Here is a 12,629-nt window from a genome sequence, read left to right as displayed (position 1 = left end):
CTTTTGGTTGTACTCCAACATATAAATACAGTGAGCTCTTCAATACAGCACTAACTCGGTTATAGCGCACGGTAAAGCATGGCTTCCAACATTTTTAATAAACCCAAGTTTTCCAATGACACGATGTTTTCCCCCATTTCAAAAAACATTATCAGCTGATCAATGCGATCACGTAACACTGGAAATACTCGTCAACAAATCCGAACTGAAGTACGCAATTTAATCCTATTATTATAATATCTGGTTATAAAAAATTTGTTCATTGTTTATCTGGACTAATGTTTGCAATGTATTTTATAAATTATATACAAAATTTCATTCAAAAATTATAATAATGTTTACAATAATTTCGGTGAAATCGTATGCGAAGTAATCAGTAGATCGCACAACTCACTGTTATTTACAGCAACCATGATCAGATTACTGCTATTGATGCCTTGAAATGAACTTTAGTTGCAAGAGAATGGATACACATATCGTAAATGCTGTACCATAACTCGCTAAAAGTCATATTTGAGGCAGTTTGACTATTAAATGTTTTAGCAATCGAAATACATGTAGCGCTGGAAGTCCCTTAGTGACTGGTCAAATTGTTCCATACTTAAAATGATATCCTGCATACCATCTGTACTAAAGTGCTACCCTTATGGTTTTTATAATTTTAAGTATATGCAGTGGAAACTACAACTAAAATAACGCAATATTGGAATATATTATTCCTGATAAAATAATTATTCAGATACAATTTCTGTCATTGGGTACTTTTTAACTGACTCTCCAGTCGATTGGAGGAAACGTGATGGTAAATAAATCATGTTTCGTGATGTTTTATATAAAATTTCATACTTTTATTGACCAAGTCTGTTATACATGTTTATTCACCTTAATTCGCCAAAGGGATACGAATTGTTTTTTTGAAAGCACATATAAATACTTGATAAATTTTTTTTTGACACTATAAATAAATAAACAAATAAACAACTTCTATTCTAATCTTTTTTTTTTAAACTCTTAAATTTGCAACCTAGATCGTTCTAGGAAGGCAGAGCATTTTTTGACTGATTTGTTGGTCAACTACCGCCTACGATCATCTATAAGGCTCACCAATTATTTGGACCCCGAAGGAAGGGTTGTAGCGAGGGATCACTGTATGGCCACCTTGAAATACTGTCAAAAACAGCATTAAAACCCTTTCTTAATCACTTACTCTAGATTGCCACTATAATATAAGGGTAACACTATTTTTCAGGGCATTATAATAAGACCGAGGGCTTCTGCAAATGATAATGCCCTGAAAAATAGCTTTACCGTTTTTATAGCTAAAATGGATAGAATTTGTTATCAAATAAAAATAAATAACAATATCTGTTTTGAAACATTTACTGCAATCAACACACAGCGAATGTCACTGGCCCACTTTTACGAATATGAAAACGTTATAAAACAAACTAGATGACGTCACTATTGAACATCAATATGACGTCACCTACCAACAGGCGTGATAATGGCCCGTCGTCAAGGCATTATCAAGATACATTGGCCTGCTCATTTCTGGTAACATGCAGGCGGTTTAATTATAATTCTATCCATTTTAGACCCTGTGAAGATTCTGGGGTAGAATAGGTCTTCAGCATTTCATGCTTGCTGTAAAAGGTGGCGATGCTTGTTGTGAAAAGGCGACTAACGGGATCGGGTGGTCAGGCTCGCTGACTTGGTTGATGCATGTCATCGATCCCAATTGCACGGATTGATGCTCATGATATAAATCACTGGATTGTCTGGTCCAGACTCGATTATTTACAGACCGCCGTCATATAGCTGGAATATTGCTGAGTGCGGCGTTAAACAACAAACCAAAATCTGTCCATTTTAGCTATAATGATTGTTTTAATCAAAACATCTTATTTCAAATTTCATTATCTTTAAATTCCCCAACTGGTTTATATTTGACCACTGCAGCAATATTGGCAGCATTGTAAGTGTGCCAGATGACATTATTATCCCCCGCCACGAAGTGGAAGGTGGATATAGGAATGGGTGCCGTCCTTCCGTCCGGCCGTCACATTTCGTTTCCGGAGCAGATCTTGAAAACTGTACCATATTTCTTTGCCAAACATGGCACATAGATAGATCTAGTGGTGAACTGGTGCCTTTTGATAGTTTGGGATTTTTAAAAAAAATTCTTTTTCGAGTTTCCATGGCAACGACTTGGATTTAGACTGAAAATTGTGGTAGTCCCCGTTTCCGGAGCAGATCTTGAAAACCGTACCATTTTTCTTCACCACAATTTGCACATTGATAGGTCTAGTGGTGAACTGGTGCCTTTTGATAGTTCGGTTTTTTTTATAAAAGTTATTTTTTGAGTTTCCATGGCAACGACTTTGATTTAGACTGAAAATGGTGGTAGTCCTCGTTTCCAGAGCAGATCTTGAAAAACGTAGTATATTTCTTTACAAAAAGGCCCAGTGAACATAGTTCACATGGGTCTATAGCATTGCACACACCCGACATGTCATATTGGCGGGGGATGTGAGTATTTCATGCTTGTTCACTTTTGTGTTCCAGTGTTAACCCCATACACATTCAGCATCTGTGACACGGCAGGGGAGGAACACAAGCCGTACGAGAGCGGAGGGATCATCGTTCCTGTGAAACTGCCAAAGAAAGTCCACTTTGTAAGTTGTTTGTTATGAACCACGTTACACAGTGTCACTAAACCTGACATCTAATGCCACTGCATGGCCATTCTGGAGCCACCAACCACTGACAACTCACTTTAAGTACTACAAGGCCCCAAATAGATTAAACGTGCACAGACATCAATTAACTCAGGGCTTGGGTGGCCCAGTCCTCCATGTGTTGCACCCATTGGGCATGCCAGCATCCCTGTGATCATTGGTTTGAATCCTTATGCCCTTATTTTTATTCTTAGTGTGACACCACCCCACCTGTACTTACAAACTGACAACTTTCCGCCATGATAAGCTGACACACCATGACAGAACTGAAATATTGTTTAAGTGGCCTTAAACCCAGCTCAGTATTGGAAAGCCCTTAACTGATTCACCTCGGAAAACTTTAAAAAACTAAGCACATTTCCTCAGTGACTCAGTGACTGGTTCATGTTATGAGATGAGTTGAGCCGCATCAGGCCGAGAGATCTACAGTTGAGCCCAGTGAACAGAGTAAGGCCTGCCCAAAACAAATTCAACCACTGAAAGTTTTTATGGATCCCAAAACAAATTCTGATGAAGGCCAAGACTCAGTGAATGGTTGGTTCATGTTGTGAGAGGTTGGTTGGTTGGTTTGTTGTTTAACGCTGCACTCTGCAATATTCCAGCTATATGACGGCGGTCTGTAAATAATTGAGTCTGGACAAGACAGTCCAGAAATTAATATCATGAGCATCGATCCACACAATGGGTATATAATGACATGCATCAAGCAAGTCAGCAAGACTGATAATCCAATCCTGTTAGTTGCCTCTCACGACAAGAATATTCGCCTTTTACGGCAAGCATGGGTTGCTGAAGACCAGGCCACAAAGTTAAAAAAAATTCAAAGGAGCCACTGGCTCCTAAATTTTTTTTTCAAGGAACCAAGGCAAAATGTAAGGAGCCAAAAGTAATGACTTGTAATTTAACTGAGCTTCTGCATAACAAAACACAAAAAAAATCCCTTAGTTTGAATAATCAGTTTTATATCATGACAACGACTGTTGTAAAAGCTTTTGAGTTTTTCAGACAAACAAGCTTTAGACTATTGTGTCAGTAACATCATCAGACAAGCTTTAGAACATCGTGTCAGTAACATCATCAGACAAGCTTTAGAACATCGTGTCAGTAAATCCATCAGACAAGCTTAAAAACATTGTGTCAGTAACATCATCTGACAGTTTACCGGTGCCAGTTGCAGGTTTTAGTTTATCAAACGTGTCAACAGACGACGAAACTTCCGTGTCAGCTTCGCCATTCAAAGCATTCCGTATTTTCTTGAGTATACTGCGCACTTTTTTTCCAAAAAAGCACAGCTGTGTAGAAGGGGGTGCTCATTATACACGAAATAATGAGTTTTGATCTTTTGTTCCCCATGGAAAGACATTACCGTGAGCACGTAACACCGGAAATACCATGTCAACAAATCCATACTGAAGTACGCAAATTAATCATGTAATTACACTGTCTGACTATATAAAGTGTTCTTTGTATATCTAGACTTATGTTTGTAACTTATTTCATTAATTTTATTCAAAATTACTTTTAATATTGTTTTAATTAATTTCGGCGAAATCGTGTGTGAAGCGATCGGAAGATAGCACAACTCAACGTTATTAACAGAAACCACGGTCAGATTATCGCTATTGACACCTTGAAACGAACTTTAGTTGACAGAGAATGGATACATATGTCATAAATGCCATACTTTGACTCGTTAAAAGTCATATTTGTTTTTGTTGGACGATTCTATGTCAACACGTAATTCTCGTGATCACGCGATCACGTGCACGGGAGCCTTGACGGTGACTGGTCAGACTGGTTCCATGTAAAAATTAATACCCGGTATTAGCGATCAGCTGCTTCGCTTAGGGTTATTATTATTTCAAATATGTTTAGTAAAAGCTGCATCTAAATTAACAAGATATTGGAATATATTATTCCTGATAAAAAAATAGTTCCAGATACAATTTTTGCCAATCCTTGCATTAAAATCCTGTAAAGTTATATCATTGGGTGTGTCTTGACTGAATCACCGGTAGATTCCAAGAAAATGTGTGTACAGCTGATTGCTGTGTCCGGCTTAGTTTATGAGAAGATACACATGGTAATCTTAATCCCTGGATATAAAACAATGCCTAGCAGAACAAAAAAAATACAATTTAAACGGTAAATCAACATGTCTGGTGATTTTTTTATCTCAAATTTCAAATTTGTACTGACCAAGTTACCCGTTCGTTTGCCGGACTTCGCTAAAGGAGTAAATATATCTACGGTGTAATTTTTTTTCTGCGCTTGGTAGATCTATTTGAATTTTTTCCCCAAAAAAATACTGAATCCGCTAGAGAGGGGTGCGCACTATACTCAAGAAAATACGGTAATCATCATTTGCCGATTGACAACGATTTGTTTTTGTTTTGACTTCGTGTTTTTGAACTGCTGTCACCTGGGCAGATGTCGTACAGCGCATGCGTGGGTACTAAATTCTTAACATCATTAATGCATTACTTAACAATGGAAAGCGCTTGCTTCATTCCAGTTATGGAGCTTCATATCGAAAGGGAAAACAGTACACATGGCCTAGCAGTGATGTAGTCGATGTTGTTATGTTCTGATATCGATTTTTTTCACTGAAAATACAGCACTTATATTTAAAACAATCTTATTCAATATCTTACGACAAGAGATATTCAGTCGCCAAACTTAATTAAAGACACGGAGCCAGTTGGCAACTGACATGAAAATACCAGTCGCAAAATACAAAACTAGATCACCATGGCAACCAATTTAGTCGCAACTTTGAGGCCTGAAGACCTATTCTCTCCCGGATCTTCACGGGTCTTTAGTGAGAGGAGTCTAGCTGCCCATACATCAGATACCATTATCTATTAGTTGTTTCACAAGGTATCTAATGAGCGAAAGCAAGTTAAATATGCTTTGAAACAACAAGTTGTAAGATGAATGATATTTGACAGGCAATCTGTTTCTTACACACCCTAAAATCTCACCATTTTAGAATCGAATCGATGCTTATTTTGTCTAGTCTCATGATCACAGTATCGCATTAATGCACAACACAAAGGTCATTTGTGACATCATCCGGCCTTCTGCTTACTAACCATACATTGTGTGACCCTCCACAATAAAAGTTTCTGCCATATCTGTAGATTATCAAGGCAATGATGATTATGCAAACAAGACAAGACCCAACATAAGATTCAACACAGATGTAGGTGAATTTGACCTAAGCATGAGTAACTTATCAATGAATTACAATCAAGAAAGTAGTCCGTAATAATTTGACCTCAGGTCATCTCCGTAGAGTAGCCAATCACCCACCAGGAATTCGATTAAACACATGTTTGATACCAGTTATCTCTGATGGGTTTCTCACCCACGGGTATGTAAGAAATAGCCACCCACACTCCCCAGCCTTCACCTTAACACTAACTGGATTTAGCCATTTGACCACCAAGAAGCCCTTAATGGGTTCAAATAATTAAGTTTGTACAATAATTGAATTGTTAGCAATAAGGGGCTTTTGAAGTATGTTATTAATTGTATTTGGCCAACAGATTTTTGACCCAGACCAAGGTGTGACAAGGCACAATTATCAACCGTTTGTCAGGAAGCATTCTCAAGTCTTATTTCTGAGGCACTGACTATATATGAAAAAAATTGCATGTTGCGTGGAAATATCCATGTCATAAGTTTTACTCCAGTAATGAAGAAATGAATCACTTCATCCCATCCCACAGAGTTATGACAATGGTATTTGACAACTCATCAAACTAGTCTGGTTTACTTGTTTTATTTATTTCTGACAAAATAATTTTCAACAAACTGATTTCTGGTTGCCTATGTTTTGAAACTCTTTCGACAGTGTTATGCAGGAAGCTTTAAGTTGAAGTAGACATCAATTTCTTACAATGCAAGTCTTTTTTCAACCAGTTGAAATGTTACAGAATTTATCTGGACGTCAATAATAGTGAGTTAGTCATATTTTGCTGAAGTGACTAACACTATTTTTATGCCATTGCCTGAATATTTGACAGCCAGCTGTCACCTTGTGCTCTAAGTGTAGCTGTTACATCATGTACAGTGGCAGTTGCCGATGGCCTCCAACACGGATAATGGGACAGGAACGTGTGAATGGTAGCTGGCATTGTTGTCCCACTTTGACATAGACGTGCTGCTTCAAGGATGTCATTAGTTTGATACGTACATCTCTGTAGTGTCCTTCACATACTACAGGAGTGTTTGTTCACAAGGGTCACATTGACATGGACCGAGTTACCTGTTAATGCAGGTCCAGATCAACAGGGATGGTTAGCTCATCAGACCATACTTGATAATTTGATAATAAACAAACAGCAGAATACTTACTGTCAGTTCTGTAATTTCAGAAATGTTATAAAGTTTTCTTACAGATTTATTATCTTGTATCCTTATCAGTACTGTGATGTGGCCTAGACTAAACATGCATAATGGTCTCAAATCTTGATATATTTATCCACATAGCTTTCCTTTTAAAGCGAAAGTTTTCAAAACGTGTGTGTCCAGCCCCTGTCTCTAGTGTGCTACAATGTGTCCTGCCCCTGTCTGTGGTGTGCTTATGTGTCCTGCCCCTGTCTGTGGTGTGCTTATGTGTCCTGCCCCTGTCTGTGGTGTGCTTATGTGTCCTGCCCCTGTCTGTGGTGTGCTACACTATGTCCTGCCCCTGTCTGTGGTGTGTCCTGCCCCTGTCTGTGGTGTGTCCTGTCCCTGTCTGTGGTGTGCTACACTGTGTCCAGCCCCTGTCTGTGGTGTGTCCTGTCCCTGTCTGTGGTGTGTCCTGCCCCTGTCTGTGGTGTGCTACACTGTGTCCTGCCCCTGTCTGTGGTGTGTCCTGTCCCTGTCTGTGGTGTGCTACACCGTGTCCTGCCCCTGTCTGTGGTGTGTCCTGCCCCTGTCTGTGGTGTGCTACACTGTGTCTTGCCCCTGTCTGTGGTGTGCTACACTTTGCCCTGCCCCTGTCTGTGGTGTGCTACACTGTGCCCTGCCCCTGTCTGTGGTGTGCTACACTTTGCCCTGCCCCTGTCTGTGGTGTGCTACACTGTGCCCTGCCCCTGTCTGTGGTGTGCTACACTGTGTCCTGCCCCTGTCTGTGGTGTGTCCTGTCTGTCTGTGGTGTGCTACACTGTGCCCTGCCCCTGTCTGTGGTGTGCTACACTGTGTCCTGCCCCTGTCTGTGGTGTGCTACACTTTGCCCTGCCCCTGTCTGTGGTGTGCTACACTGTGCCCTGCCCCTGTCTGTGGTGTGCTACACTTTGCCCTGCCCCTGTCTGTGGTGTGCTACACTGTGCCCTGCCCATGTCTGTGGTGTGCTACACTGTGCCCTGCCCGTGGTGTGCTACACTGTGCCCTGTCCCTGTCTGTGGTGTGTCCTGTCTGTCTGTGGTGTGCTACACTGTGTCCTGCCCCTGTCTGTGGTGTGTCCTGTCTGTCTGTGGTGTGCTACACTGTGCCCTGTCCCTGTCTGTGGTGTGTCCTGTCTGTCTGTGGTGTGCTACACTGTGCCCTGCCCATGTCTGTGGTGTGCTACACTGTGTCCTGCCCCTGTCTGTGGTGTGTCCTGCCCCTGTCTGTGGTGTGCTACAATGTCCCCTGCCCCTGTCTGTGGTGTGCTACACTGTGTCCTGCCCCTGTCTGTGGTGTGTCCTGCCCCTGTCTGTGGTGTGCTACACTGTCTCCTGCCCCTGTCTGTGGTGTGCTACAATGTGTCCTGCCCCTGTCTGTGGTGTGTCCTGCCCCTGTCTGTGGTGTGTCCTGCCCTTGTCTGTGGTGTGTCCTGCCCCTGTCTGTGGTGTGCTACACTGTGTCCTGTCCCTGTCTGTGGTGTGTCCTGCCCCTGTCTGTGGTGTGCTACACTGTGTCCTGCCCCTGTCTGTGGTGTGCTACACTGTCTGTGGTGTGCTACACCGTGTCCTGCCCCTGTCTGTGGTGTGTCCTGCCCCTGTCTGTGGTGTGCTACACTGTCTGTGGTGTGCTACACCATGTCCTGCCCCTGTCTGTGGTGTGTCCTGCCCCTGTCTGTGGTGTGCTACACTGTGTCCTGTCCCTGTCTGTGGTGTGTCCTGCCCCTGTCTGTGGTGTGCTACACTGTGTCCTGTCCCTGTCTGTGGTGTGTCCTGCCCCTGTCTGTGGTGTGCTACACTGTCTGTGGTGTGCTACACCGTGTCCTGCCCCTGTCTGTGGTGTGTCCTGCCCCTGTCTGTGGTGTGCTACACCGTGTCCTGCCCCTGTCTGTGGTGTGTCCTGCCCCTGTCTGTGGTGTGCTACACTGTGCCCTGTCCCTGTCTGTGGTGTGTCCTGCCCCTGTCTGTGGTGTGTCCTGTCCCTGTCTGTGGTGTGTCCTGTCCCTGTCTGTGGTGTGTCCTGCCCCTGTCTGTGGTGTGCTACACTTTGCCCTGTCCCTGTCTGTGGTGTGCTACACTGTGCCCTGTCCCTGTCTGTGGTGTGTCCTGTCTGTCTGTGGTGTACTACACTGTGTCCTGCCCCTGTCTGTGGTGTGTCCTGCCCCTGTCTGTGGTGTGCTACACTGTCTCCTGCCCCTGTCTGTGGTGTGCTACAATGTGTCCTGCCCCTGTCTGTGGTGTGCTACACTGTGTCTTGCCCCTGTCTGTGGTGTGTCCTGCCCCTGTCTGTGGTGTGCTACACTGTGTCCTGCCCCTGTCTGTGGTGTGTCCTGCCCCTGTCTGTGGTGTGCTACAATGTGTCCTGCCCCTGTCTGTGGTGTGTCCTGCCCCTGTCTGTGGTGTGTCCTGCCCTTGTCTGTGGTGTGTCCTGCCCCTGTCTGTGGTGTGCTACACTGTGTCCTGTCCCTGTCTGTGGTGTGTCCTGCCCCTGTCTGTGGTGTGCTACACTGTCTCCTGCCCCTGGCTGTGGTATGCTACACTGTCTCCTACCCCTGTCTGTGGTGTGCTACACTGTGTCTTGCCCCTGTCTGTGGTGTGCTACACTGTGTCTTGCCCCGTCTGTGGTGTGCTACACTGTGTCTTGCCCCTGTCTCTTGTGTGCTACACTGTCTCCTGCCCCTGTCTGTGGTGTGCTACACTGTGTTCTACCCCTGTCTGTGGTGTGCTACACTGTGTCTTGCCCCTGTCTCTTGTGTGCTACACTGTGTTCTACCCCTGTCTGTGGTGTTCTACACTGTGTCTTGCCCCTGTCTGTGGTGTGCTACACTGTGTCTTGCCCCTGTCTGTGGTGTGCTACACTGTGTCTTGCCCCTGTCTCTTGTGTGCTACACTGTGTTCTACCCCTGTCTGTGGTGTGCTACACTGTGTTCTACCCCTGTCTGTGGTGTGCTACACTGTGTCTTGCCCCTGTCTCTTGTGTGCTACACTGTGTTCTACCCCTGTCTGTGGTGTGCTACACTGTGTCTTGCCCCTGTCTGTGGTGTGCTACACTGTGTCTTGCCCCTGTCTGTGGTGTGCTACACTGTGTCTTGCCCCTGTCTCTTGTGTGCTACACTGTGTTCTACCCCTGTCTGTGGTGTGCTACACTGTGTTCTACCCCTGTCTGTGGTGTGCTACACTGTGTCTTGCCCCTGTCTGTGGTGTGCTACACTGTGTCTTGCCCCTGTCTGTGGTGTGCTACACTGTGTCTTGCCCCTGTCTCTTGTGTGCTACACTGTGTTCTACCCCTGTCTGTGGTGTGCTACACTGTGTTCTACCCCTGTCTGTGGTGTGCTACACTGTGTCTTGCCCCTGTCTGTGGTGTGCTACACTGTGTCTTGCCCCTGTCTGTGGTGTGCTACACTGTGTCTTGCCCCTGTCTGTGGTGTGCTACACTGTGTCCAGTACTTGTCTGCTGTGCGCTCCTGTAGAGGTGGCAGCAAGGTTGCACTCTATTCCTCCCTCATACTGTGTATTGATCCATTGACATGTTCCAAGCAAGTGTTCTGAGTACTTATATTTACATGTCTGCGGTTGCATAAGGCTATGTAAGTGTACATTAACCTAACAACAAAATTGTGGAGTGGATCACACCCGAAGATGATAATTGGTGGCCGACAAAATAGTTCTTGAATACAAAGTCACACAGGGCAGAGAGATGTCTACAGCATCAATCAATAATCTGCCCTGGAAAACAGCAGTCTGATTTCAAAATGCTAAATATGAATAATTTGTATGAACATTGAATACCACAAATGTCCCCTATCTACCAATGAATTAGAGTGACACTTATAATCAATGAAAAATAAATACATTAATTGTGAAGAAAGAATATTTTTGTTGGCTGGTAGTAAAACTTCCTAACTTGCTTTTAGAGCTGATAGGAGCTTATCTCCTGAATGCCAGAGGGACATATATGTCCCTCCTCTTCAACCCTCACTTTGAAGATGAACAAAATTCAAAATGCATTATGCACATAGATGCACTACACAGTTTTGAATAGTGTGGGAAATTCAGACAGACAGACAGACAGACAGACAGTTTATTCAGTATTTTAGGCATCAAGGCCCACAGTACAATCCAGATTGGATATTAACATTGTCACGTGATGTACATGATCAGATTTTAAATCAAGTTACACATTCTTATTTTAAAGACATGTTTTAAGAATACAGAAACAGCATGGATTATATCAGGATTTTCAGAGTTCAGCAGATTTATCATTAACTGATGGTCTTTAAAAGTACTTTGCATCATGGGGAGAAATTTATATCTTAAATGGGAATACGCTTCACATGTAAGTAAGACATGGTATTAATCCTCTACTTCTCCGGATGAACAGTTTGTACAAATAGAGTTCATAGTATCACCGTCTTTGGACCTGCGACATACATTTACATTACAATTGTGCAATGAAATTCTAAGTTTACCATAAGCTCTGATTAAACTTTTATCATTTAAACAAGTTAAATATCTTTCAGTTTGTAACAATGATTTTACTTTGCTGTAATTGCTGAGATAAAGTGATTCAGAAATACTTTGGTGCCACTGTTGACAAAATATATCCTTCAGTCTTTGCTCAAATGAATATAAAAATAACTGTGGATCTCCCACATCTTGAGAAATCCATACACATGAAAAGCCACTAACAAATAATAGATTTCTCACGTCTGAAACCCAATTGTTTTTTCCATAATCATCAAGTACCTTTAACACTTTGTAACACTGATATGGGTATCTATCAGGCATCATTCTAAGTAGCTTAATCCAATACTTAATTACCCTTAATTGGCTGGCTACAAAAATATTACTACGGCCTGTTTCACCAAGGATTGCCTTATTTGAGGCAAACTTACCAACACCTAGAAAACATTTGAAGTATGAGGTGTGAACTTTTTCAATTGCAGCTTAATACTTAGCACCCCATAAATTTCTCATTCTATAATGTCATCCACTGTCATTTTAGGCCCAAAAATTTGACTGAAAATGACCTTAGGTACATCATAAATGTCGCCATATTTTACACATTACTAGATCACCATTCACAGCATTTTTTACAGCATGTCTTGAAATCTAAATTTTGGATATTTACTCTGAGAAATGAATTTAAAAAATAGCATATTAGTGTTCATGGGTATCTGTCTTTTATCAATCACCAATGATCATTCCAAAACATTGTTGATATCCCTAGAATCATTTTGAATGTTTGAATGCCGAAGTCAACTTTCTGCCATATTGGAAAGTGTTTACCAAATCATGTTTCACCTATACCGGTTTTGAGATGCCTGTAACATCACTTACATACATCCTTGAATTCCTTATACATTTTAGAATCAAATGACAAATGGCCTTTGTCATCAATGCAAAGTGTCAAATAAATTAGGTGTGAAAATGAATAATGTGCTCGAAAAACTGCACTTTTTTTAAATGTAAACAAAGCAAAGTTCAGATTTTACATAGTGCAGCATTTTCCCCTATC

General features: G+C 42.5%; 1 protein-coding gene across 1 annotated transcript in view; it reads left to right on the top strand.

The window, feature by feature from the left end:
- Positions 1–12,629, top strand: part of LOC139477374 (ubiquitin-like modifier-activating enzyme 6) — a 109,377-nt gene that overhangs the window by 56,674 nt on the left and 40,074 nt on the right. The window contains exon 10 of the mRNA XM_071259936.1: positions 2,566–2,675. Within this exon, the coding sequence (XP_071116037.1) occupies positions 2,566–2,675 (110 nt within the window). The remainder of the gene's footprint in view (positions 1–2,565; positions 2,676–12,629) is intronic.

The sequence above is a fragment of the Haliotis cracherodii genome, unplaced genomic scaffold (assembly GCF_022045235.1).
Source record: "Haliotis cracherodii isolate W230 unplaced genomic scaffold, xgHalCrac1.p SCAF_1, whole genome shotgun sequence".
Lineage (NCBI taxonomy): Eukaryota > Metazoa > Mollusca > Gastropoda > Lepetellida > Haliotidae > Haliotis > Haliotis cracherodii.
The sequence above is the reverse complement of the archived record's forward strand: the minus strand, read 5'-3'. Positions and strand labels throughout refer to the sequence as shown.